The 27,317-nt window shown below is 50.7% G+C and overlaps 2 protein-coding genes across 3 annotated transcripts in view; one reads left to right on the top strand and one right to left on the bottom strand.

Annotated features, from left to right (window-relative positions):
* Positions 1 to 6,670, top strand: part of ZDHHC9 (zDHHC palmitoyltransferase 9) — a 38,664-nt gene extending 31,994 nt beyond the window's left edge. For both annotated transcript variants that reach the window (XM_055438701.2, XM_055438700.2), the window contains one exon: positions 5,619 to 6,670. In XM_055438701.2, coding sequence (XP_055294676.2) covers positions 5,619 to 5,717 — 99 coding nt within the window. In that variant the 3' untranslated portion in view covers positions 5,718 to 6,670. The remainder of the gene's footprint in view (positions 1 to 5,618) is intronic.
* Positions 6,671 to 8,625: 1,955 nt separating this feature from the next.
* Positions 8,626 to 21,901, bottom strand: SASH3 (SAM and SH3 domain containing 3). Its single transcript, XM_055393695.2, has 8 exons — positions 21,672 to 21,901; positions 14,319 to 14,414; positions 13,801 to 13,947; positions 11,765 to 11,906; positions 10,429 to 10,577; positions 10,075 to 10,284; positions 9,800 to 9,950; positions 8,626 to 9,303 (listed from the first exon to the last, which is right to left on the bottom strand). Exons 1-8 carry the CDS (start codon positions 21,726 to 21,728, stop codon positions 9,113 to 9,115), a joined length of 1,143 nt encoding a protein of 380 aa, XP_055249670.2. The 5' UTR covers positions 21,729 to 21,901; the 3' UTR covers positions 8,626 to 9,112.
* Positions 21,902 to 27,317: the final 5,416 nt, after the last annotated feature.

Genomic DNA, 27,317 nt, shown 5'->3' with positions numbered 1-27,317 from the left:
CCTGAAGACCTGTCCATTCATACCATGCACCAGCTGGGACTGTTCCTAGTCCGAGTTCTGATTGGAGTGGAGATTGATGAATTGGTCCTTCCCAGGGGAATAGGCTTTAAATTGTTTACTCTTTTCAATGGCTGACATTCTTTCCACCTCTCCCCTTCCTCCCCATTCCTTAAGTTTCCTACGTTCCCCACTTCCCCAGGCCAGGATGGTTGGCATGAATCCAAAACCTCTGGGGGCTGGTGGAATTTGACTCTTTGGGGCCTTTTTATTTTTCATGTCCCTTTGGCCCTGGGGCCCCTTTTGCCCTAGATGAGAACGCCATCTCCCCCTTTGCTTTTTTCACCAGTGGCAGCAGTGGGCTCTAAATCTATAGCAGCGAACTCCATTCTTCCTGTCCTGACCTTCCTGCCTTTACCCATAAGTCCCTTTTTCCTCCTGAATGAATCTCGTTACCTTGTTGAGGGAAAAATAATTATTTTGTTTTTAAATCTGTTTTCTAACTTAAATGCAATTTGATATGTAAATCTCAGCACTTTTGTGTGAGCCTACAAATGTGTGTGTGTGTGTGTGTGTTGTGTGTTGTGTGTGTATGGTGGGATTTTCACTGTCTGGTGTTTCTTAATAAAGAAATCCTTCTTTCCAGGGGGAAGCCAATTAATGAAGGAGACTTGAATAGTTGTAGAAATAGAGGAATGTCTGTTTCTTTGTGCTTCTGCCTCATTTCTTTACTTGTGCCTAGTGTGAATGACCAGACCCCTCCACCACCTTTTGATCCCCTCCCTTTTAGAGGGCCCTCAGCCTAGTGGGGCAGAGAGAGGGACCTGTACTGTGTCTGGTGCCCCTCTGGGACCACTTGGATTGGTTCAAGCGGTAACCTAGCAACCTAGCTCCCCTCCCTCTCCCCAAGGCCTGTCCCTGTTAGTCCTTTTCTTCCAGCTCAGTTCACTTTATATCTCTGAGGCTTGGGGCTGGGCTAGGGAAAATCACCAAGGGATCACAGTAAATGTTTCGTTTTCTTTTTTTAAAAAATATTTTTCGTTCATGCCTTGGTGTTACTAAAGAAGACCAGTGCTTCCAATGATTCAAAAAGCATTTGTGTCACTTTTGAGAACACATTCTAAGAATTGCTTGCTGTTCTTTGGCAATATGCCTTAGAAATAGTTTCAAAGGCTACAACTTCAAGTATCATTAGTTTTAAAGGATGCAAGGCCTACTCCCTAAAAAGGGAGTCATTGTAGATTTCATGTTTTGGATAAATATGAAAGGGAAATGGGAACTAGAAATCTTCTGTAAACCATCAGATGCCCTATAGGACATCAGTATAGGTAGAAAAATGTAGTACAACTATCTGGGCCTAATCGTTATACAAATAAACACAAAACATATTTTTACAGTTTTAATATTATACACTGAATTTCCAGTAATGCAGCAATTGTGTAAATTGAGTAAAGATGGTCCTTTATTTTACTCAGAAATTTACCAAGAGTTGTGACTTTTGAAAATCAGGTCATCAACAGGAGTGCCGTTCATGGTTTTTTGAGTCTCCAGTATTTAGTCTTCCTTTGTAGCACTTGCATTTGCCGTGAACCTGCATGCACAGTGGAAGCATTGAACTATTAGATCTTTTAGTATAGTCTTGTGCAGGCATTTGCATCTGAAGTATAGTTATCTGATTCAAAATGATTTTCCTTTTGTTTCTTCTTTATGCTATAGTTAATGTACTATATTGCTCTTTTGGAAATTATGTGTATAAGCAGTTTATATTAACTATGAAATGCATTTCAGGCCAAGGGTATATTATAAAATATTATATATACCAAGGGAGGGTTGAGAACCTCTGGACTAGATCATCTCAAAGGTCCCTTTCTAACTCTCAATATTTGGAAGACTTCGAAAATCAACAATGCCCCTCATCCCTTATACCTTTAATGTGCTTCAAATTTTAAAAATAACACATGTTGAAATTTTGAAAGTTCAGGAATGTAAGAGGATGGAAAAAAATCACTCATGACCTTATCACCAAATATATTAATCACTGTTAATGTTTTGGTTTATTTCTTTCTGGTCTTTTTTCTTGTGCATATATATATATATATGTATATACACATAGTTTTGAACATAACTGGAATTCAACTATCAATATAGTTTTGTAATCCAGCTTTTTTTACTTAGTATTTTTCATACCATTATAAATTATTTGAAAATATTTCTTAATGACTCCATAATATATATATATATATATATATAATCTTTCCCCTATTGGCAGACATTTTTTAGGCATCTCCAGTTTTTCCTTATTATAAATATCACTATGATGAGCTTCCTTATACATGGACATGTCTGTGATTATTTCTTTAGGATAAATTCCTAAAGGTGGAATTACTGAGTTTAATAGCTCTTAATGTGTGCTATGCTAAGTTACTTTAGTTGTGTCCAATTCTTTGTGACCCCATGGACTGTAGCCCGCCAGGCTTCTCTGTCCATGGGATTTTCCAGGCAAGAATACTGGAGTGAGTTGCCATTTCCTCCTCCAATGGCTCTTGATAAATATGGCCAAATTACTTTACAGAAAGGCTGACCCAGTTTGTCCTACCACCTCTGTATCAGAGAGCCTCCTTCAATACACCTTAAACATTTGATCATCTGATAGCTAGTTATTAACTGGTATCTCCATGCCTTCATTTCCTAATTCCTATTTCTTCCGTTAATAATGAGGTAAAACATTTTCTGCACCTCCCCTCTCCCTTATGTTTCTTGCCATTTTTATTCTGTGAATTGGCTAAGTCCTTTGTTTATCTTTCTTCTGGCATTAGGGGTTTTTCTTGTTTAGTCACTAAGTCGTGTCTGGCTTTTTTGTGACTCTTTAAACTGTAGCCCACCAGGTTCCTCTGCCCATTTGATTCTCCATGCAAGAGTATTGGACTGGGTCGTCATTAATAAATGGAAGCTTGGAGCTCATCCTCCACCACAGGCCAGGAAATAAGGGAGCCTTGAGTTAGAAGTGTCATTACAACTCTGGAGTATAGCGTAGATTTACCACCCTAACATTCCCATGTCTCTTCACTTTCTTCAAGCCACCATACCACTACCTTTTCTGCCAGCCACTGCCCGTCTTCAGCTATCTGACCATTCCAACTTGCCTGTGTGGGTGGTAGTTTGTGCCCCAATTAGAGACATGGTTGCCATAAAACCTGGCCTCTGTCCATGACATTCCTGAAAGGAAAACACTAATCAATAATGTAGTTCATATTGCTTGTGCTCACTTTTGTGCGCCCTCTCTCTCAGCAGAAAGTACCTTGACTTATCTAAAGTCACATGGACAGTTACTGGTAAAGCCAAGACCACAATCCAGATGTCCTCAGTCCCAGTCCAGAGAGTTTTCCAGCATAACCCTCTACCCCCAGTCGAGCAGGTGTAGACAGAGAAAGCGGTTTGAATAATCCCAAGTGTCACTGAAATGAAATGAGCCTTTCCTTTATTTAACATTCAATAAATACTTGTTGAAAACTGACCACATTCTAGGGGTAACTTAAGGCGAAATTGCATTGTTGACCCCATTCCCTTGAGAGTTGAGAAGCAGCGATGATTTTAGGATTTTTTTTTCTTGCCATTTTGGATGAATTTTACCAGTGATCTTTCCATTTTAGGCAGGCTGATTATATATAGTCGAGCTGGTCTGGGGGTAGTTGTTGGATTTTTGTTTTAAACTTAAATCTCTTAAATCTCTCTTCAGACACCTGCACTTAGGTTGAACTGATGGTGGGGTTTCTTTAGCACAGAAAGTCAGGAAGTTGCCTCGCCGGGTTCCCACAGTCAAATCGCCTGTCCCTTTGTGAGGGCCATTACCCTGGGCCCTTTCTGACGCTATCCCTGGCAGGTCCCAGAGGCAGTGGTATACAAATGCTATATTGGTAACTGTGAAGTTATAGGAAAAGGTGAAGTCTACATATCAAGTGCTATAGAATTGCGTTTATTTAGGGCCTTCCTGGAGGAGGAGTGTCGGCTGGGTCTACAGGGGAGGCAGTTCCTTCCCACTTGATTGTGTTGTTTGTTGGCCAAGCAACATAGAATGTGGCTGACGCTGTGTGAGAAGTGAGGGTAGCCTTTATTGTGAAGGCGGGGTGGGAGAGCCACTTCTTTTCCCCAGCTGGGAAACCTCATACCTCATCCTGAATTTCCTGCCTGGAAGGCTGGGGGGAAGGTGGTGAACCTCACTGAGACTACCGTGATCAGGGCCCATTTTTCCCTTTACAGACCTCTGTTAGCTTGGTTTTAATGCCTGTTGTCTCCCATGGCTCCACTGAGGCCTCCACTTCCATGAAAAACCCTTCTGGGCAGGATTTCTATGAGTGAGAGTCAGAAATAGCAGCTGGGGTCAGTTTCAGACCACCTTGCTTTAGGGTCTGGGCAGGGACAGAAGAGGGAATTTATGGAGGCAAGAGCTGTTGTGGGGGTGGGGGGTAGCTGATCAGGACCTACCTTGGGAAAGAGAGGTGGTGAGTGACAGGGGAGATGGTTTAGGAGGAAGGTGCTGATACCCCCGACTGCTTCCCCTAACTGCTTTAGCCTCTAATCCTGAACTAAGGAGGAGCTGACTGGACTTGATGCTCTTTCTTTTTGAATCTGGCTTTTATCCACTTCTCTCTGGCAGCACTTGGATGTCCAAGGGAGTTGCCTAAAATAAGGCTGATACCCAGGGCTGGTCATCTCCCTATGGGCTGGGCACAGCAAGGGCTGTCCTGGGCTTCCCAGGTGGGCTTTCTCCCATCACCAGCCTCTCCACACAACAGAGCTGGAACCCCCTATCCTGAATGCTAGCACCCTCTGGAAGCTTCAAGATAGCTTGTCTCTGAGCTACAGCAGTTAGCCTGCAGACAAGCACATGTCAGCATGGCCTTTGTGCCCATTCTTCAGCTCAGTTCCTTGAAGGTTACAAAAAAGGTAAAAATCCACGATTTATTGTCACTATGTGCCAGGAACTTTATACACTATCTCATTTCTTTCTCTGCCAACCCCAAGAGGTAGGTATTATTAGCTGATTATTCTTTTTCGTTAAATTTAATTTTTATTTATTTTAAATTATTTTAAAATTGAGATTTAATTAACATAGCATTGTGTAAGTATAAGGTATATAAAGTGTTCACTTGATGTATTTATCACAATATAGATCATTATTTTATAGAAAAGAAATGTATGTGTATGTAATTACCTCAAATTGTATAACTAACTAGTAAGTGGTGGAGCCAGGATTTGAAGACACTTTAGTTACTCCAAAGCCTTTGCTCTAGGTCACTGCACTAACTAGGGGTCCAAGGAGAGATGGGCCTTAAAGGGAGTGAAATGGAGGTCACAGGATGGTGACATGATATCATTCATTGTGCATGAATTTTGTGCTCAACGCTATGCCAAGTATTTTGCATACACTACTTCATTCAGTCTACGTAATAGCCCCATCATGGGGGCTAGTACTATTATCCCCACTGTACTGATGTGGAAAGTAAGATTCAAGGAGGTTTAACGATTTGTCCAGGATGATCCAGCTAATGAATAAGAGACCCAAGACTTGAAGTCAGGTTGGCCAGTGCTGTTAATTACTAGTACTCTCCTTTTTGCCCTAGAGGAGCCTCCACTGGCTGGAAGAACCTCATTGCCCTCTTGGCCTAGGCCTCCCCCACCTTCCAAAGGGAGCTAGAGGCTGCGGTTTCCTTGGCCTTTGACATCCTGGTTTCTGGGGGTATCTGCTCTCCAACTGTGAAGACTCCAGCTCCTGGACACCAGCCCTTGGTTTGCTGGGCCCGGGGCTCCACTTGACATCTTCTAGATGTCCCTGGGGCTGGACAGGAGCTTCCAGCAGCCCTGCCTGGACAAGGGGCTGCAGGCTGTGGGCTGCACACCTACAGAGGCACTGCCTTTCTCCCCCACAGGCCCTGGCCTGTAGTCTACATTTCCTCATTGCCCTTCTTCATGGCCTGCTCCCTAAATCTGATGATCATTGGAGCCCTTGCACAACTACCTACTTTCAGCCTATATTCGGCTTACAGACCAAACTGAAGCCCAGTAGCTGTGAGACACCTTCCCATCCCCCACTCCAGGGCGGGGCAAGATTTCAAAACATATTCTCAGTCATTCCTCTTTTTCTGAAGTTTTCCTTTCCCCAGCTGGGAGTTAATAGAGGGTTTGAAAACTGTAAGACTCTCCTCTGATAGGCTCCCCTTGGTGTATGTGGATTTTAAGTACTTTGGGTCTTATTCACCCCCACTCCCCATCTTTCCAAAGCCTGCATAGAAAGGCAGCAGGACAACGACTTTGCTGCTACCCTAAATTGGAGGCTTAGGCCTGTTAGTTCCATTGTTTTAAAAAATTAAAACATTGGTCCTTTTTTATAGATACAAAAATCATTGTTTTGAAATTCAATTAAGACAAGAATGTATTAGGTGAATACTTCTCTTGCTCACTCCCCTAATCCCACCCACCCTCCTCACAAGATCACTACTGGTTAACCATTTGGTGCAGATTTTTCTGGTCTTTATTCTTGTGTATATTTCCTTTTCATAAATAAAAATGGAATCACTCTATAAATAAGGTTTATTACTCACTTCCCCCCATGATATTGCAGACTTCTTTTATAAGAACGTTTGTACGTTATTTGTATAATTTTAACATTTAAACAATAAAAAATCACAAAGATTTTTCCTGTGTCATTAAATATTTTTCTACAACATTGTGTTTAATAATGTTGTATGAATGAACCATAATATATCTAACTAATTCCCCATTTGCATTGTTTCCAATTTTTTACACGAAGCTGGTGTGAATATCTTTGTCCATATATCTGTGTGCACTCATGTGGCTCTTTGTACAGATGGAATCCTAGGAAGGGAATGGCTGGGTCAAAGGATGTCAGAGGCACATCAAAGAGGGATAGACTGCCCTCTGGAGGGCTGGCGAGGCTTTGAAAGCTTGTTGAGTTTCCCACTCAACCTGTTTCCTCTGTAATTGGGAAGATGATGGAAAATATCCCCTCAGAGGGAAGGGACAGCATGAGGATGCATGCAAAGCCCGCGTTCATGCTTTCAAAATGACAGCAACTATTCAGTACCCCTCGGGTGGTGAGGCCATTTGGGCTGCCCAGCCACTCACAGTAGTTGGATGATTGTGGCTGGGAACAAAGCATGGAAGCTCCTCACTCTGGTAGGAACTCACATTCCATTTGCCGTCCCTAAAGCAGTTAATGTTGGAGAAACAAAGCCAAGGGTCCTAGTCTCCAGTCCACCTCCCAGGAGACAGCGGAGCTTCAGTGGGTACATGGTGGGACCCGAAAAGAGGTGACCTTGGAGAAAAGGCCATGCTGACTGCAAGTCTCCCCCTCTTGGACCCTGAACAGCCCCCAGGACAGGCTCCTCAGTCATGGGGGTGGGGAATTAATAGTTCTAGGAAGGAGAGAGCTATTGCCCCCTACCCTCAGACCCGAGCAAGGCTGGTGGCCACAGAAGCCTTGGCTCTAAGGAGGGTTGGTTAGCCATCAGCAGGATCAAGGGCACGAGCATCTTTGGGGAAGGGACAGATGGTCCTGACAGTAAAGGAAATTCTCTTGAGTCCAGCTTTGGAGAAGTCTGATCTGTTCCATCCCCCCCACACCCTGCCCCTTACCTCCCCGCCTCCTCCATAGGAAAGACAGGAGACAGTAATTTAGTTCTACCAGTTTATTGCTACCAACCCATCTCCCTCCACCGTCATGCACACATGCTCAGTCATGTAACCCCATAGACTGCAGCCCGCCAGGCTCCTCTGTCCATGGACTTTTCCAGGCAAGATTACTGGAGTGGGTTGCCATTTCCTTCTCCGGTGTATCTTCCCAACCCAGGGACCAAACCCACGTCTCCTGCATTGGTAGGCAGATTTCTTTACCACTGAGCCACCTTGGAAACACCCCCCCACCTCCCTCATATTTACACTGAAACCGTCCCCCCAAGATGGCTTCTACCAGAGTTTCTGGTTCTGGGTCTAAATGTGTCTGCAAAGCAGGCAGTCCAAGACATGGTGGGCACTGTTTGCCCTCAGGCCAGCTGGGCCCTGGGAAAGAGTTACTCTGGGAATTCTGGGCACAAGCTTGGTACTGGGCTCAAGGGAGGTCCCCTACCAACAGACACTCTCCCTTCTGGAGCTCAAGGTCCATCAAAACCTTTAGCAGAGTAAAGGTGGAGTAGCAGACTCCACAATGTTAAGCTTTGCCCTTGTTTTGCTTGTAAGGACCCACGTGAGAGGCCAAGTCTGGGCCTGGACCTCTGAGGGGCCAGTCTGTCCTTGGAAGCCAGGTCTGGCTCAGCCTTGGGGAAGTGTCATTTCAGGGGCTGGCTTATTGAGGTGTGGGCATTGACTTAAGCTGGGGAAGTTGCAGCTTGGCTGGAGTTATATGGGAAGGTATGGAATGGATGAGCAGGAGCCATTTCATTTGGGAGCCCAAAGCCCCTCCAGCCCCCTCAGTAAACCCACTGGTGTCCTGGGCCATAGTAACAGGACAACAGACATTTAACCATCACAGAATGTCAAGAGTTAGCAAGGCCCTCAGAAACTATACATTCTTATCCTGACCCATCCTAGACCAAGACTGAAGAAAGCACTCAGTTGAAGTGGCACAATGATTTAGTGGCTAAACCTGTAAGAAAATTAAGGTGAAGGAAAGTAGGAAAGATACATGTGGCTTTCTTCAAACCTTTGAGAATCTGGATTCATCTGTGATCAGTTAGAGTCCTTTGCATATGGTCCCCTTTCCCAGGGTGTTGAGATTGGATCTGAACCACTGACTTGGCCCCCTTTACAGGATCATCATGACAAAGGAAGATGGTGTGGAGGTAAGGAAGGTTTGGAGGCCTTGGTGGCCCCTCTTGGGTCCCACCCCCTTGCCTTGGCCGCAGCTGGAAGAGCTGTGCTGTCAGTAGCTGGTGGAGGGAGGCGGCCGGGCTTGTGTGGCCTGTCATGCACTCCAGTTGCATCTGTAAGGCCTGGCCAGCCTCTGCTGCCCTAGGGGCCCCTGGGGGAGCAGGGCCGGGATCAGTGCCAGTCCTCCGGCCTAGGGCCACCATGGGAGGCCGGGTCCATCCCCGCTCTGGCCTCAAGGGGCCCCAGACAGGGAGAGGCCATGCAGTTGCTCCTCGGTGCCCGCCAGCTCTGCCTCATCACGCCCGCTCTCGGAGCCCTCGAAGCAGCCAGAGTCGCGTGGGATGTCCACCTTGGGCTCTGCCACTGTGCTCACCGCTGGCTCCTGGCCACTCTCTGTGCCCTCTTCCGCCTCCTCGCTGCCAGCTGCCAGAGGCCAGGGAGGAAGAGGAATTTGGGGGGCTCAGGCTTTAGCGGCGAGGGGGCTTCAGAAATCCCAGGGGCCCCTTGTAGGTGGAGGGACCCTGGGAAGCCCACTGGAGGCTGTCTCTCCCTCTGGGGGCCCACCACCACCCTCCCCCTGCCCTGAGTACTGTCCAGGCCAGCTCTCCTGTCCAGGAGTGCAAATGTCTTCAGCACTGAGCTAGTAGCCAGGAAGCCTGCTCTTGCATCCTGGCCCCATCATTACCCGATGCTGAGGCCTGGAGTCTGTGCCTCGCCTCCTCTAGCCCCAAGTCTCTCCCTTTGATCTCACAGGATGTTGTAGAGGTCGAGAAAACTCGACTGTTCCTAAAACCCCTCCTCCTCACAAGCTCTGCCCAGAGATGGGAATTCAAGTGTAGAAAGCACCTGCCCACTGCAGAGGGGCACCAGGGCAGGACTGGGGCAGGCCTCCCCACCCACCACTCCTAAGCCCACTCACTGTCGTAGTCCAGCAGCAGCTCAGCGGCCGTGAGCAGCTTGGCCCGATGTTGCGGGTCCATGATGTTCAGCTCATTGAGGTGTGTTTCCCGCAGCTCTTTGAAGTCCTCCAGTGTCTGGTAGCCATTGAGCAGCAGGGTGGACGTGTGCTCCTGTGGGCAGAAGCAGGCCACTTACCAGCCACCCCCACTGAGGACCCATCTCTCTGCCCAGAACTGACTTGCCCTGGCCCCCATCCTTTGCTCCTAGACATGCGCGCAGGCCCCCCACTCAAACCTCAAGGCCGATGCGCTCCAGCAGCTCATGCAGAGTCTTGGGCTTGGGCCTTTTGCCCTTGCTCTGTCGGCGGTTGGGGCGGGCAGGCCCCACAGCCTCTTCGGGCAGCACATCCACGTAGATGAACTTGAAAGAGCCCAGCCTGCCATTGAGCAGGCCCAGCCATGTGCCCACGGGTGGCTTTTCAATGATCTGGATCACGTCTCCTTTCTGTGGAAGGAGAGGAGAGTAGAACAGACGGAGGACGAGGAGGCCCCTTGGCCTCTTGCGGACACCACCTTACCCTGGCTCAGTGCAGCCTCCTGTATGGGTACAGCCTGCCAGGCTCAGCAGAGGCCTGAATGCTAACCTTACCTGCAGTTTCAGTGAGTCACGGTCATAGGGGCTGGGGGTGAAGTCGGTGTGGACTCGTGCGCGGCCACAGAAAGGGCCCATGTACTGTGGTGCAGTCGATTCCTCCCCAAGGTTTCCAGAACCTGGGCTGGGGCTGCAGAGTTCACTGCCTGCAGGAAATGGGGCAGGGAGGAAGGTCATCTTTGTTCCCAGGACAGCTGGGGCATTGCCCAGCTGGTACCTTCCAGGGGGTTTGGTTAGAAATGCCAAGGGAAGAAAACTGAGCTCCAAGAAGTCTCACACTGCAGAAGTGATTCTGAACCAACCTCTCCGCCACCCTGACGAGCATAGCTTCAGGGGCCCCAGGCATGAAAAGTTGACCATAAGAAGATCAAAGACTAGGCAAATTGGGAGGGTCTCTAGAAACCAACTGGGCCAACACCCCAATGAGCAGATGACGAAAACTGAGACCAGACAGGCTAAGTGAACTGCCCAAGGCATCTCACCTTCTAATTGGCAGCCCTGGGTCTGTTAGACTCCAGGCTTCCAGACTCCCACTCCAGGACTCCTGGAAGTCACCTTCCACCAAGAAGCCATACCGTGCATCAATATTTTTCTTTGTCTACTTAATAAGACTCGGTGTCTAGCTACAACATCACATGGAAACTCAGATTCTTTCTGAGAAGGGATGGATGAAGGGCGGAAGTGACTTTTAGTGGGGGGTAAGGAGGTGTCTTTGGAGCAAGAGAAACATCAGAGAACTTGGAACTAATCATAAGGGTGAGAAAGGCAGTGCCTCTGTAGGTCTGCAGCCCACAGCCTGCAGAACCTCATCCAGGCAGGGCTGCTGGAAGCTCTTGTTCAGCCCCTGGGACATCTAGAAGATGCCAAGTGGAACCCCGGGCCCAGCAAACCAAGGGCTGGTGTCCAGGAGGTGGAGTCTTCATAGCAGGAGAGCCAATACCCTGACCCCCAGCCTGGGATGTCAGAGGCCCAGTGGCCCATAGCCTCTAGATCCCCTTGGAAGGAGGGGGAGGCCTAGACCAAGAGGGCAATGAGGTTCTTCCAGCCAGTGGAGGCTCCTGGAGGGCAGAACTAAATTCAAGACTGGGTCACCTTGGGCAAGTCACTTAACTTGCCTGAGCCTCAGTTGTCACATCAACAAAGTGGGGATAATAATATTACCGCCCCATGAGATTGTTAAGAAGGTTTAATTTCAGGAGACTGGGAAAGGTCCCAGCAGATTAACAGGAAAGATTCGTTTCTTTTCCACCCCCTCCCAGACAGTCGCCTGTATGGTGTTCACCCTGTCCTTTCTGCCAGGGTCAGCAAATGCGCCCCCACCTCCCACACTCACCTGTGGACGCCTGGCGGCTGAGAGTTGGCAGCTCCCGCTCCTCCTGCTCAGAAAAAGCCAGCGCCATCTTCTCAGGGCCGGGGCTGTCCAGGCTGTAGTCTGGAGACGTCGGGGAAGCTGAGCCCTCCTCCAGAGTATCTCCCTGGAGGGGAGGAGAGGCAGGAAGCCCTGAGTAGCCTCGGTTGAGGTGACCATGGGGCCGCCCCAGCTTCAGAGGAAGTGAGCCGGGGCTCCCGGGAGAGCTGGGGCCTGGCTGCCACCCCAGTCGTGCCTCTTGCAAGGATGCAGAGCACCCTCTGGGCCCTAGTTTCTTCTTATGTGAAGTGGGACTGAGAGTGCTTGCCCTGCCCATGGAATAAGGCTCCCTTGGTGCCATGTGCATGTGGTGTGTCAGCCTGAAGTGCCCATGTACACACAGAAAAAGTCTCAGTGCTGGAGTCTGAACTCAGAGGTGTTAGTAGCGCATACCCAGGCAGGTCACAGTGCTGAGGAGACTCACTACTTTTAACTATGTTCCTATGTGCAACACAGAGGATTTCAGTTCATCCTCACTCGAGGACAGGGGCTTGATCCTCTCAAGCTGACAGGGAGAAGTCATGGAGGATTGTTCCCAAGGCCACGTAGGAACTCACAGCCTGGTCAGCCTGACTCCACAGCTGCTGGGCCTCCCCAGCCCTCAAATGCAGCTGTAACTCTTTCACTAGTTGACTGAGTGGGAATAAAAGCCCTGAGTTGTAGGGGTTGCCAGCTTCTGTGTTGTAAATACTTCCCACAGTGGCCAACAGATCTACCACCTGGTGGTGAGCCCTAAATGAGCAGTGTGCATGCATTCTCATTGTGTGAAACTCTTTGTGACCCCATGGACTGTAACCTACCAGGCTCCTCTGTCCATGGGATAGCCCAGGCAAGAATACTGGAGTGGGTTGCCATGCCCTTCTCCAGGGGTTCTTCCTGACCCAGGGATCAAACCCGCATCTCCTATGGCTCCTGCACTGGCAGGCAGAAGCTTTACCACCGTGCCACCAGGGAAGCCAGCATGAACGGCAGCATTGGCTATTTGCACCCCCTCAGCCACTGGGACAAGGGCACAGAGCACAGTGAAAGGTAGGACAAGAGTTAGGAAGTGAATTTTGAAAACTGACTTTACTCTTTTTCTTCTTAAAATAATTGATTTAATTCTAAGTTGGTATAAATTAATTTTCAACAATGTTTGTATCTCACACCTGGCTCATGAAATTACTGAAAATTTGAGCAACTGCTCTCTTGAGCTGGCAGGAGTCTGCTAGCGGGAGCCAACTCCAGCGCACTGCTGCCAGGGCGCCTCCTCCGAGAGCCAGGAGCAAACCAGATGCCCGGTGTGACTTCAGCTACTTGGAGGTGCCTGCCCCACAGCTGTCTGTCTTGCCCTCCCTCCCTGGGCCAAGGCCAGCCTTTTTTTAAAAAAACCCTGAGGGATGGGATGGGGAGGGAGGTGGGAGGAGGGTTCAGAATGGAAAAAAGAAAAAAAATAAAAAATAAAAAATAAAAATAAAAAAACTTTTTATTTTGTATTGGAATATAGCCAATTAACAATGTTGTGATCGTTTTAGGTGGACAGTGAAGGGACTCAGCTATGTGTGTATATATGTGTGTATTCTACCCCAAGGCCAGCCTTCTCGATTTTCTTTCTTCAGGCTTCTTTGAATCAAGCCTTCCCAATCCCAGTAGCTCATTTCAAGTAAAACTTCGTGGTGGATGAATATGCCCCTCCGCCCCTCGCTATCTCATCTCCTCAGGCCTGTCTCCCGAGGAAGCTTCGTTTCCTAGAATTTCATCCCTCCTCAGACCCCACTCCTGCTCCCTCAGGACCGTGTCTTCCTGCCACGTGTTTGGCTGGGGGAGCTCCCTTCCCACGGTGACCTTCCTGCTTGCATAGGGCCAGGCAGTGTGCCCAGACAGTGGCTCTCCTGACGGCCATGCTCACCCCCTACTAGACCGCTGCTTTTCCTTGTGGCCCCCTTCCCCGACACGCGGCGTCCCTGGGTCCCAGGCCTCACCATCTCCTCTGACAGGGCCTTCACCATCTTCTTGCCTGTCTTCCTGTTCATGGTTCGGGAAATCACCGCCCTCCACTTCTTCCCCAGTTTCTTGCCGCTTTTCTCGGCATCCTCTGGGGTTGGCATACCTGACTCATCTTCTGGAATCTGTGACAAGAAATGTGGAGATTCAGGAACCCAGGTGGCTATGTCTGGGTCCAGGACTTGGGAGCAGAAGGAGGCCTTGGGGTCCAGGTAGACCCTGGAGGGGTGGGAAGCAGAAGTCCCCATCCTCATTTTAGGCCCAGACCTATTCTTGGCCCTATTCATTCATATTTAAATTGGCAATTTGCAAACGAAAAGAATGCAGGTGAAGCTTTAGGGCCCAGAATTTTGGTGGGTGCGAGGTAGGCCCATTGTATTTAAAAAGGCTTTGCTGCCACAATCCTAAAATCCTCTTTCCCCTTCCTCCCTCCATCCCCTCCACTACCCAACCCAGGGCCCGAAGCCAGATCCCCAAAGGAGGCTCTGAAACTCACATTATCATCCAGATTAAATTCCTTTTCGCTCACCACAGGGGAGCTGGGTTTGGATTTGGCAAAATCTTTGAAGCTGCTGGATCGCTGAAGGGAGAGCTGGGAGAAGCAGAGGTGTTGCCAGGAGTTAAATTGTGTTGCATTACAATTGTGGTCAGTAAGGAGCACAGAGCTGTTCTTGCTCCCAACACAGCGCATGTAACCCAGGGCTGGGCCCAGAGCTGAGGAGGTGAGGCTGCAAGTCCTCATCCTGCTCTTCAGCAGCGAGCGGGCCCCTGAAACAGGCTCCTCACCTCAGGAGCCTCAACCCGGTCAGGCCACAGGCTGAGCCCACTGTTCCACCAGTACCCTAATTTTGGTCCCCAGAACCCTGTAGTAAAAGACTAAATGCGTCTGAGGAAACGCGTGTCTGCTACCAGAGACCTACCTCCTCATGTACTACAGCATCACCTCTATTCATATAGTAGAGCAAACCCTCCAAAACCCCGCAGCCCGGCCTCCATGGTCTCTCTTCCCCAGGCGTGGTTTCCTGCGACTGATCGTGGGAAACACACTGGGGCCTTCAGCCTGACACATCGATGTCCCAAGAAGAGAGAGGGTCGTGACACATCGGTGTCCCATCCAAGGGCCAGTAAGACTTGGCATTATGCGTTCTGGAAAGCCATGGTACAGACTGAATGAGAAAATGTTTGGGACACCAATGATTGGTTCTAACATTATAAAAGAACGCTGCCACTTTCTGTCTTCATCTCTGCTTTTAATCTACTCTGCTAATGAGCTGGCTACTCTACACACTTGCCAGTGTTCAGCTTTGTTGTTGTTTAGTCACTAAGTCCTGTCTGATTCATTGTGACCCCCAAGGGACCCCTATGGACTGTAGTCCACCAGGCTCCTCTGTCCATGGCTCAACCTATTGTTTGTGCTGTGAATGAAAACTGTTGCCCATCTCCACTGTATCTGCAAACAGAGGATGCCGTGGTCACCCAACCATCGGCCACCCCATGGCGAGCCTGACGGCACCAGGATGGAGACGGGCTGCCGGCTGCCAGGCCTTTAGCCACTTCAGCCACCACTGATGATGCTCCCTGAGGGGACACAGGATGGGAAAGAACACAATACTAGCCCTTATCTTTGCATAGCAAAGGAATGATTTCAATAAGCGCAGACTCTTACATCTTCCCATAACACAGAGAAGTGCTAAATTTATTTACTTGGGTTGTCTAGTTTCCTTTAACTAACAGTAATCTTTTGATATTCTGACTACCTGGTCTTTGTTACAAAACTCCTTTGTATTCTGGCTCTTCCCTTACCTCTTGGGAGCAGTCCCTCGGAGCCATCTGAGAGACTTCTTCCATCCCCCACCCCCTCAAGTCCTCAGAAAGTCCACTCAATAAACCATCATTCTCAACTTTTAGGTTATGCATTTTTTTCAGTCGACAGGCTGATAAGCCTGTTTTCAGGAAATGAGCTTTCTTAACTGCACATGCATGCACATGGTGAGATAGCAGGAGAAAGTGGGGCCAGGTAAGGAGAGCCGACTTGAGACACAAGAAGGGGAGGCTGAACCTGAATCAAGAACAGTCAAGATTAGAGGTGCACACAGGAACCAGGGTTCACAGACGGCCAGACAGATAGAGTGGGGCCGGCTGCAGACACCAGAGATAAGGGCTTGAGGAACCGAAGCCCCAAACCTGCACAAAGTTGAAAGTTTCACATCCTCTTTCCTACGAAACGGGGGTCCAGTGACAATCCCCCAGGGCAGGGGCAGTATCACACACCCACCATACACACAATCGGTCCCACTCCCAGGGACGACAGTGGAACACTTCAGTTCCCTTGGTCTTGACCAAGAGCAAGTCAGTACTCAGGGGCAGCGGCCACACCTTCCGAGAGGTCACAGCAAGCTAGCGGACCAGAAACCAGGTCAGCGGTCAGGTCAAGCAGATACCCCCACCATGAAGGCCTCCTGCGTGAGGCGCCTGCACCCTTAGGGAGAAAGCCCCTTCCATGTGATGCTGGGGAGCTGGGAAAGGGGACTGAGTGGTACAAGGCATGGCGGTGGGGTGACCGCTCCTATTCCCATGCATCTCCTCCATCCTCCTTCCCTGGTTTTCCCTACCCACTATTTTTTCCTCTTTATCTCCCTCATTCTCTCCTTCCCTCCTCCACCTTCCATTCATTCCCCCCACCTCCTTGTATAGCTAGGATGCAGCTGCCTGGATAACTTCCTCCTCTTATTGGCTGGAAAAGAGGGAACAGAGAGAGGGTGGGCACCAGGCTGGCCTGGGCCCAAGGAGGGTAGGCCGGGCGCCTACATTTAGGCCGATCAGGTCTATTGTGGCTTTCCCTTCACCAAGCCTGAGTCTGGTCTGAAGACCAGGAGGCTGAGAGTCGCCCCTGAAGCCCCAGGGACTAGTGAGCCTGGAAAGCCCGCAGCAAGGAAGGCATGGGGCCAAAAGTGGGTTTTGTTGAGGAAGAGTAAACTGACCACCAGGCTGCCCTCTAATTGCAGTTCTTTCCTTTTCCTGTCATTAATCTGCCGTCGTCGGGGTTTGGGGGTGGCTGGGAGGGCGACTTTTGGCTCCTGGGACCTCTGTCCCAGCTTTAGCTTGAAATGGGAGAAAACAATCTAAAAGCCCCATGGGGACCACGCTGGAACGTGGGCCTGGCCGGCTGCTCCTCAACCCTGGCAAGGGTACACAGAAAGGACTAGAAAAATTCTTCAGGGGACTAAGGATAAGGGTCTTTTGCCCTGCCCACCTCTAAACTCAGGAGCACCCCAAATATCCTGAATGCTTTTCAGTGAGTCTGAAGTGATCCCCTACCCAGGTATGAGTGGAAATCCTTGAGCCCTTTTGGATTTTCTGTCTGGCCTCCCTTTTGGGTCCTGGGCAGGAGGTGGTACCGTACACTGTAAGCCCCATTTTCACGTCTAAGGGGAGTATGTGGGCCTCTCGGAAAGAACTACTGTTTGGGCATCACACGTTGCTGAGTGTGACCTTCAGTAAGTTTCTTTATCTTCCCCAAACCTCAGTCTCTTTATTTGACGTCAGTTGGCAAGAGTTCACATCTTGCTTCTGCCATGGAGCAGCTGTGTAAAGCTGGGTGAATTTCTCAGCTTCTCTGGGCTTCTGTTTCCTCATGGGTGAAATGAGGAGCACGGCACCCATCTTACCGGGTTGCTGTGAGGCAGAGAGGGGTGAGCACAGGACATGGCAGCCCCTCACGGCTCCTACTCCTTGCCTTCCCTACAATCAACCATAGCTTTTCCCATCCTTCAGAACCCAGTTTAACTGGAAAAAACTCAAACGCTCATCAGCTGTAGAGAGGACCTGTGAACTGTGGCAGAGTCACACGAGGGGATAGCACACAGCAATGAACTTCGTGCAACTCTCCCCAGCAATACGGTGACGCTCGCAGCTACACTGTTGGGCAGAAGGGACCTGCCACCAGGGTATACTATAGGGTTCCCTGTACAGAAAGTTCAAAACTAATCCATACAGTTGGAAGTCAGGAGAGTAGTTGGTTACCTTTGGGGGAAAGGGGGCATGCAGTGACTGGCAAGGGCATGAGGGAAACTTCTGGAGTGTTGGAAGTGTTCTGTGCGATCCAGGGGCAGCCTACATGAGGATGTTCACTTTATAGAAATCCGTCGAGTGTTACGTTTGTGATGTACACGCTTCTTTATATGGCTATCATACTTCAATAAAAAGGATTTTCAAATCTAGTTTTAAAGGCGCTGCCCCACTGCAGGAAGCTTCCCCCATCGCCCCCTCAGAGCCTCACCCTGCTGGGCCTGGAATCTTCTTCCCTGCTTTCTAAGCAAGCGCGGCTTTCCAGCGTCCCCCCAACCCCAGCCCAGGTGTCTCTGCTGTTATGCTTTCTGCTCCTTCAGCGCACTGGTCGCATACTGAGCACCCTCTGGGCTGTGGACACTGGCCTGTGCATGTGAGGGAATCCAGTAACGAGTGGTCGAGTGCCTCCCCTGTGCCCGGTGCCTTGCCAAGCACTGTGTGTGTGTCCACTCACTTCAGCCTCCCTGCAGCCCTGTCTTACACCCACTTTTTCCAGCTGGGGACACAGAGACTGGGAGAAATGAAGCATCCTAGATGGAGTGACACAGTAGGTGGAGGCCAGCGTCAAACCCATGTCTGCGACTCTGGAAGCTTCTGCTTGTTACTGTGCTCAGAGCTCACGAAATCGCCCCCTCATACAGAAGTGGATTAAGGGTAATGGCGACTGCAGGTGGGATTTGGAAGAAGTTACCAGGAGAGCAGGTGGGAGCATGGAGGGAGAAGGGCTCTGGAGGGCTTCGTGGAGGAGGAGGCACGTTTGAGTTGGGCTGTCCTGGGGATCCAGGATTGCTCCAGGTGGAGCTGGGAAGGGTTTGATCAAGAGTGATGATGGAATGGTGGGTACGCCAGTGTGTGGGGTGAATGGTGGAGCAGAAAAGGCCACGGAAGGCCCTTGCCAGGCATGGTGTTAGCCTGTGGGCAATGAGGAGCCATGGGAAATATGAAGTGTATACTAGTGGTGGGGGTGGGTGGTGGCACACCAAGGTGTGTGTAGGAAGGGAGCCAGCAAAAGTAATGTGCCAAGATTGCAGAAGAGAGGGGCAGGGAGAGACTGGAAGAAGTGGACAGTGACCCCTCAGATGGGAGCCTTGATTCCTCTCCATTTTCCCTGGCGGCAGGTCTGGGATGTAGTGAAAAGTAGGTCTGCGATGGGGTAGGACTATCCTTAGGGGAGGACAAACTCCTGTCCACTGCCTATACTCCAACAGATCAGAGAGAGTGCAAAGAAATGCTTTGATGGAGGCAAGAGTCTCCAAAAGGCAGCCAAGGGTTATTACCTCCCCCAACCTCCCTCCCCCCTCAACCTGGGCATCTCCTCAGTCCTTCATGACACACACATCCTGACCCCACCACCCTGGAAGGCTTGTTCCTGACTCTGCTCGGGGCTCCTTGGAAGGTCACTCAGTCCATAGCCATCTGGGCCTGCCCTGCAGAGCCGTTCTGCTGATAAGTTGAGTCTTTTATGCTCATCAGACTTCTCCAGTGCTTTTGAGGTCGGTAGGGAGATGAGAGTAGAGGGAGAAGGAGTTAAGACTCTGGACACTGACAGATCTTGGCTTCACTCCCTGCTTGGCAGCTTCCTAGCTGTGTGTCCTTGAGTAAATCACTTCACCTCTCTGTGCCTTGGCCGTAAAGTAAAATCAACACTGGCCCCCACCTCACAAGGCTGTTGTGAAGGGCCAACGAGCTAAGAGATGAGTGCACAGCATCGCGCCTGGCATCTGGTGAGCTACGAGGTCTTGTTTTCTCCACCTCAGGGCTGGGGCCGAGGCTTGTTTTTGGCAGTGGGCTCTCTGCCCCCACCCATGGCTTCAGTGTGCACCCCTTCGTGTGCACAGCGCACTTGCATATACTGTTGCAGGTGACCCATACCTCCTGAGGTGGGAAGTCAGGACCTATCCCCCTTTATCAAGGTCCCCAGCACATCCTCCACTTACTGCACACTAGCCTTTGTACTATTCCCTCCACCACGTCGCCTTGGCCTCTGAGGGGCAGGGACATGCCTAAGTCACAGAGCTGGAGCTGTGCCGCTGCCTCCTGGCCAGGGGAAGCTGCTGTGTCCGCCTTCTGGAAAGCTGGCTTGTCTAAGAGTGCTTCCAGGGGATGCGGCTGGGAGAGTGGCTCTGGGGGCTGGCCCAGGCTCTGATGGGCTGAGACAGGGTTTTCCAGGCCGATGTTGTCCTAGAGGACATGGCCCTCAGAGGGCTGTGACAGCCTGGACTCTCCTGGGAGAGGCCTGTGGGGAATCCCAGAAACCCACCAAACCCAGAATCTGGATGATGGAAGTGGGGAGAGAAAATGGGACTTGTGGCTCCTGTGAGCCTCCAGGCCCCTCCACCTGAGGCAGCACAGGCTGCTCGTGTGGAATGTCAGCTCTTTCTCAGAATCTTTTCTCCACTCAGCTCCCCTGTGGTTTGAGGCCCAGCAATGTCTTGGGCGGTCTCCCACCCCCTTCAGCCGAAGAGCAAGGGGAAGTGGACCCACTCGCTGAGGAGAGCCAGCCAATGGCAAGTCTGCCAGACTAGTCTGCCAGGCCTGGCGCCGTGTGGGGCTTGGACAGGGGTGACAGAGCCTGTGTGAAGAGTTGTGAATCTCTTTCCCACCCGCCCACCTCCACTGCAGCCTCAGCGGAGCAGCTGGGGTGGGGGAGAATACAGCCGGAAGTGGCAGCCACCCCAGGGCTTGGGGGGAGCAGGATATACACCCCAGTGCCCTGAGGCTCGGCTTCTCAGCTGGTTTGGTCTCTGCCTGGGAGCCGCTCCTTTGATGAAGGGGCTCCCCCACAAAGCACCTGGGCGAGGCTCCAGGGCACCGTGGGGGCCTGGAGGCCCCGGACCTTGGCCTGTGGCTATGCCTGGCCTCTCTGACCTGCTTCAGGCCTAGTTGGGATGGTCCTAGGATCCTGCTGGGTGTGTGGGATGTACCTGCTGATAGTTGGGGAGAATCTGACAATTGAGTTCAAGATTGAAGTCTAGAAATCCTCAAATTCAACTAGAGAAACCTAAATGTGGCAGAGCCTTCAAGGAATCTTCTAGGTTGGCCTCAAAACTCCAGGAAGATGAACAGTTGCTTTTCTTCCTGGCCTTTAAAATACGCCTGCTCCCCGCCCACAGAATTTTCCCCCCTCAGCCCTCACTCCCACGCCTCATCTCAGCAGCTTCATTTCTCATTCTTCACAAATAATTTCTCCCCGGCTGGGAAGAACCTGCACGCTCCCTGCAACCCACTGCGGGTTTGGAGGCCCTTTCCCTGAATCTGGAAATCTGGGTTGCATCTTCAGGTGGCCCCCTCTCCTGTGGGCCCCCGAGAGCTACGACAAAGCTCAGGCTAGGGCCAAAGGGCGGGGGCTCTGGGAGCATCATGGCTCCTGGCCGGGCAGCCCAGCAGAGCCCTGTGAGTGAGATGGCTCCTGAGAGGCAGGCTCGCGAGGGACTGCTGTAGGGGAGAGACTAAATACAGTTTTAGGTTCAACTTGAGAATTGTATTCTGTAATTCTTAAATTCTAGTCTAGGATTCTAGTCCCCAGTTTTAAGTCTCTTACCCTGGTAGGGCTGAATCCTGCAACTCAAGACTTCTGAGAGTGTATTCTATAACTCTGTTTCTCTACAATTTGGGAAGTCTCCCTGGACTTCTGTTACTAGTCCCATGCCCCTGGGAGAATGGCCCTCACCTACAGACTCAACAGAAAGTCTTTGGCTCTTCCCACTTTTGTGAGTTCTGGAGAGGATGGGCTGAGAGAGCAGAGGGAAGGAAGCAACAAGTTCCCAAAGATGCTCCTCACCTTTTTCTTCTGAGTAGGCTCCTTCTCGCTGGCATTGGAGGGCTTACGGCGCAACATGGTCCTCTATCCTGGTGATACTCTGTGCCTGCTCTCCTAGGTGTCGAGACACGGAGGCCTCTTGCTCAGCCTCGCCAGTACCGTCCAGGGGGCACGGCATGGACTGAGCCTGTGGCTGCCACTCTGACTGCTGCACTGGCAGCTTGGGGGTGCGGGCCATGGACACCCGGCGGCAGCGGCATACAGGAAGCCCCATCACGTGACCTACTCTTACAGCAATCGCAGCCCCTGCCGGCCCCTGGGGAGGAAGGAAGTCCCAGCTTCAGTCTCCAGAGATTCTGATGCAGACAGCTTTTGGGTTGAACAAGCAGAGAAAAGTCCCTACCCTGCCATCTCATGGCAATCCTTGCCAGTCCTTCAGCCAATCAACCTGATGTTATACAGCCTACTCAAGCCTTTTATCTCACTGACCAGAATCCAGATACTGGAAGTGGGGCCATCTCTCTGCTGGTGTTGGGCCAATGCTCCCAGCCACCTTGTATCACCAAGATCATCACTGTGATCACTACCACTGCGATCACTACCTCTACCATCACCCTAGAATCATCACTCCTATCTACAGCCATCACCTTGCAGATCAGCCCTGAAGTCATCCCCACTGCCGTCAGCACATCTACAGCCATTATTGCTAGAACAACCACAGCCATCACCCCTACAGTCATCATCACTGCCTCTGTGATTGTCACAACTGTTATCCTTTCAGCTGTTACCCTTACAGACATCACAACCAGTCATCCCCACGACACTCTTCCCCATACGACCATCACCTCTACCACCATGACCACTTTCCTGCAGCCAGCCCCTTTGGGCTCTCATCCCTGCCGTCAACACACCTGGGTCATCTGTCTGTATCTGTCTCCTGACTGCCACTGTCACCCATGCAGCTATCATCCTCTTAGCTACCACCCTTCCAGACACTATCACTAGAGCCAGTCATGTCCAGTGATGCCCTCACCCCTACAACCGTAACTCCTAGAGCCATGTACCCTCCATCATCATCACCCTGCAGCTGTCATCCCCACCACCACCAGCACACCTCCAGCCATCCTCACCAGAGCAGTCACACCCAGAGTCAACATCCCTTGGCCATCACCACTAATATTTATCACCACCACAGTCATCATCACGAAAAAAAAAAAGCAATTGCAAGTCAGTCCACACCACCAGCAAACGTCCCTTTCAGCAGGCATTTCTCGAATGTCTGTGTGCTAAGTTTAGAATGTTCACTTTGTGGGTCTTTGGTGGCAGACATTTTAATAACGTTAATGAGACAATCTTATCACAAAAGCAATTCATATGTATCATATACAATTTAGAAAAGAAGGATAAATAAAAAGAAGAAGGTTCAAATATCCCTTTCTGTTCTCTCTCGCTCTGCAGTACAATTTGCATAGAAAGCAGATTAGTGGTTTGGGGGGTTGGGGAAGGGAGAGATCAGGAGGGACCCAAGGATGCTTTGGGGAGTAATGGATAGTTCACACTCTTGGTTGTGGAGATGGTTTATCATTGTATACAAATGTAAAAACTCAACAAACCGTATACTTTCCAAAAGTGCAACTTATTGTAGTTCAATTATACCTAAAGTTGTTTTTAAATTTTCAAAAGTTCGAGTCCCACTTCACACAATGCATTGGTATCTGCTTGTCAAGGTGACCACAGTATCAAGATTTTCTGGCGCTATGCACGTTCTGCTAGAGGTGATTTGTAATGGCCGCCGAGAAGCCCAGGCATAATGCCCCACGGTTATTTCACCAGGCCTCTACAGATGAATTTACGTTGGCTTGATACTTTGACTCTTCATCGTACATCCTTAAAGGAAATATTGACAGCTACGATTTATTTATTTTTTCCTTAGGATACATTTCCAAAAGGGGAATCCTTGGGGGAAAAGATGTGCACCTTTTAAGGCTTTCCATTACAGGACACTTGTGAAATCCGAGGTTGTTCCCAAGATGTTCTGTTGACTTCCTCCCCCTACTCTCCAGCCTGCCCTATGCCCTCCATCGGTGGGAGTGAGCTCAGGAAAGCCTAGGTCCTTTCCCCCCAAGCTGGAAGCATACTTCTTTGGCTCCGTCCTACTCAGCCTGCCCGGTAGACTCGCAAAAAGACCAGCGCCCCCAGCTTGCACCTTCCCCGGGTCCTGCGCTTTCCAGCCCCAAAGCCCCTCCCAGGCCCGAGCCACGCTGCGTGGTGCGGGGGACCCGGCGGGGGGGGGGTGATCGGGGGCGGTGGACGGGGGACGGGGGACGGTGATCGGGGGCGCCAGGCGCGGGCCGCGCGGCCGCGGGACTTGGGGCACCCGGGGCTCGGGCGGCCGGAGCGGAGCAGCCGGGGAGGAGCCGCTGGCCCAGCCTTCCCGGCCCGCGCCACGCAGGATGTGCCGGCTTCCTGTTTGCTCAGCCCCAGCCGCGAGCCGAGCTCACACACTAACCGCAGTCTTCAAAGGCAGCCCCCTCAGCTCGGCGCAGCGCCGCGACCGCCTCGCCGAGGCCGGGAGAAGGTGGAGGAGTGGGGGAGGAGGTGGAGGGACCTCGAGAGAGGTACAGCGGGGCGACCGCCCCGGGACAGAAGGGAGCGGGGGTTTTCAGCCCTTCCCCTCGGGCTTCTTTTCAGATCTCTCTCTTCTGGTCCGGCCGTGTTCACTCAGGGGGTCCTGGGCTCCCTCCTCCTCACTTGCCTTCTCGAACGTTAGTCCCAGCAGACGGCCCTGGCCCCGGTCCCGTTAGGTCAGGCCCCAGCTGGCTAATGGGCCCTAAACACGTTTTTAATAGGTGTTGCCTTACGGGCAACACATTTGTATTTTATAGTTTCTGTTCCAGGTACACAGAACCCTCAGTGAAAAAAGCGATCCAGGTCAGTAGTTCAGGGAACAAGGCCACCTCCAACTTGATAATGGGTTGGCAAACGGGACCCAGGATAGAGCTCTCTGCCCAGAGCCTTGTGCCAGGCATTCTGAGGAGATGCAAGATAAGAGCTGTCAGGGTCCCTTGCACCTGGGAGCTTTCATTCTAGGTAGGGGCGGCAAGCTCACATCTGCCCAGCACTGTTCTTTGTCAAGCACGACAGGAGGCACTTCAGAAACATTTAATGCCACCACAGGCCCCGCCATCCCCAACCAGGGGAAGCAGTTTAAATTGGGGTTATTATGGCAAAGATATGTATAGTATAATAGGTGCGGCAGGAGTATTGTGGTGTGTGTGTGTGTTGTGGGGGTAGGGGGAGTGTTCCACAAATAGTGAGGTCTGTCTGAACCTTCAGAGGGCAGAGCCTGGGTTTCCATAGACACAAAGGTCATTGTAGACTGCATTCACATAGAGCAGCTCCCCACTTGCACCTCATCCCAAGAGATTCTAATTTGCTAGATGATCATGGGTGGAATATTTGTGGCTGATGTGACCCAGACATGTATGAACGCATCCGTCACTCTGCAAATGGGTACAATCCTGCTGTGAGAGAGTAAGAGTTTAGATAAGCGATATCTAAATTTGGAAAACTTCCCAAATGATTCTGATTCTCACCTCTCCCTGACACCCACACGCACCCAGTTGAAAATAAGAACACTATGTGACAGGCGGTGGGCTCTACAACAACCCTATAAAGCAGCCACTGCTGTTATCCTCAATTCCAGGGAGGAAGCCAAGACTCAGAGGGATTCAGCAAACTGTGTAACCCAACACAGCTAGGAAGTAACGGAGCTAACTTAAACACAGGCTTGGGCTGGGTTCAAGGCCCGTGCTATTAACCACTAGGTTCAAGTGCCTCTGATATAGAGATTCTGAACAAGAAGGTGAGAGAATTGCCACCCTATCCTGGTTGGGGTACCACAGGATGCGGAGGGCATCTGGGAGGGGCATCACATACACAATAGCTGGAAAGTTAGGGTTGATTAAATGCAGGCGATCTACAGGGCATCCTTGTCAACCTAGGGAGTATTCACATCTGTAATACCTGGCTTAGAGGGTTGGGATGGGGAAGCAAGCCAACTTCAAACAGCTGTTGTATAGACAAAAGGGCAGTATTTTAGGTGGCCAGGAATGATGGGAAGAGATAAATGGAAGATTTGGGTTCATTTCATGGAAGACATTTTTTGATATTCAGATGCTACTAGCTCAGCCCTGCTAAATAGTGATCTTCCTATCTCTAGAAACATTCAAGCAGAGACCACGCAGTCCCTTGGAAATACCTGGGCATTTCCAAGGTAAAGTCCATCTTGGTAGCCAGAGCCGTTGTCACACTCCATGGTGGTCATCTTAGGTGGGGTCAGGGGCAAGGAGAGCAGAAGTACAAGTGAGAGGAGGGCAGAAGAGAGCCAGGAGCCTGGGCAGGAGGCCACTGTCCCCGCACATACAGACAGCCCATGGGGAGCTTGCAGCTCTGGGGAGGCCAGGGAGCCCCTGGCAGCAGGGGCTGATGGGAGGGACAGACAGTCATCTCTGAATCTCTGAACTCACGATAAGGCCTGGGTTTAAAAACAAAAAAACACCTGCAGGCAGCTGTGGCAATTACCATCAGAGGAAGAGGCTGGGCTCTATGACCTTGGGCAAGTGACTTTGGGCCATGAGCTTTAATGAAGAGAATGACAATGATAATGTGGGCCATGTGTGTGGGGTGGAGGGGAGGAGTGTGGCGTGTGTGTGTACACCTCTGTGTGTGTGTACACCTCTGTGTGTGTGTAAGTATAACCAGCGTTATTCAAATGACACGTATAGAGAAAATGCTCTTGGCCCAGTGTCCAGTGCTTGGAAAGCTTGGTCCCTGCTGGGTGGCTCCACCTCAGTTCCCTCCAGGTTCCACCCAGAGTTTCTCCTCCAGCCTTGGCACCTGCTCCTACATCTTATCTGGACTCCAGCTAAAATCTCCGCTTCGTGACCTGGTGGCCCATATCCTGCGTGTCTCCACCTTGTCAAGGGCAGGGTCCTTCAGCTGAAGCAATTCTAGAACACAGGAGGTGTGACAAGCAAGAAGTCCTAGGACTACTCAAGACCACTGGGAGGGAAATCAGCTTTTCAGCTTCAGGGTCTTAACATGGACCACTGGGACTTTCTCAACCACCAGCCTACCTCATTTGAACTGCTTGCTCAGTTCCTGTTTCACAAAGAAACTAGGAAGTGAAGAGTTGGGCTGCCGACGGGCAAGGGTTGGCTGGGCGGGGCGGGGCTGCGGGGTGCCTCCCACTCCCCGCTGAGAGAACCTTAAGGGACAAGATGGACAGAGAGGAAACGGTTGTTATTGAATCTTTCCTATTTCTATTTTTTGGCACGAAGAGGGTCCGATCACTGATTGAGGAAGTACCCAGTGAGTTGGTAACGTTCACGGCTGACGTGGTTTAGCTGGGTGAAGGGTGGCTAGCCCCGCCCCTTCTGTGGTTCTAGCCCATGAACAGCTGGAGCGGCTGGCAGGCAAGTGAGAGAGGACTAAGTCATAAGTTTGAAAATGAACCGTTTAGAGTCTCTGTTTACGTATGCAGATATGTCATCTTACCCACGTTCTTTTGTATTCCAGAAAGGATATAAAGGGTCAGAAATGGAGGTCAATCCCATCATCACCACAGTCATCACAGCTGTGTGACCTCAAAGAGGTCTCCGTGTG

This window comes from Moschus berezovskii, chromosome X (assembly GCF_049115385.1).
Source record: "Moschus berezovskii isolate FMDL1 chromosome X, NW_MosBer_1.0, whole genome shotgun sequence".
NCBI lineage: Eukaryota > Metazoa > Chordata > Mammalia > Artiodactyla > Moschidae > Moschus > Moschus berezovskii.
Note: the sequence above shows the minus strand (reverse complement) of the source record. Positions and strands in the feature narration are given on the sequence as shown.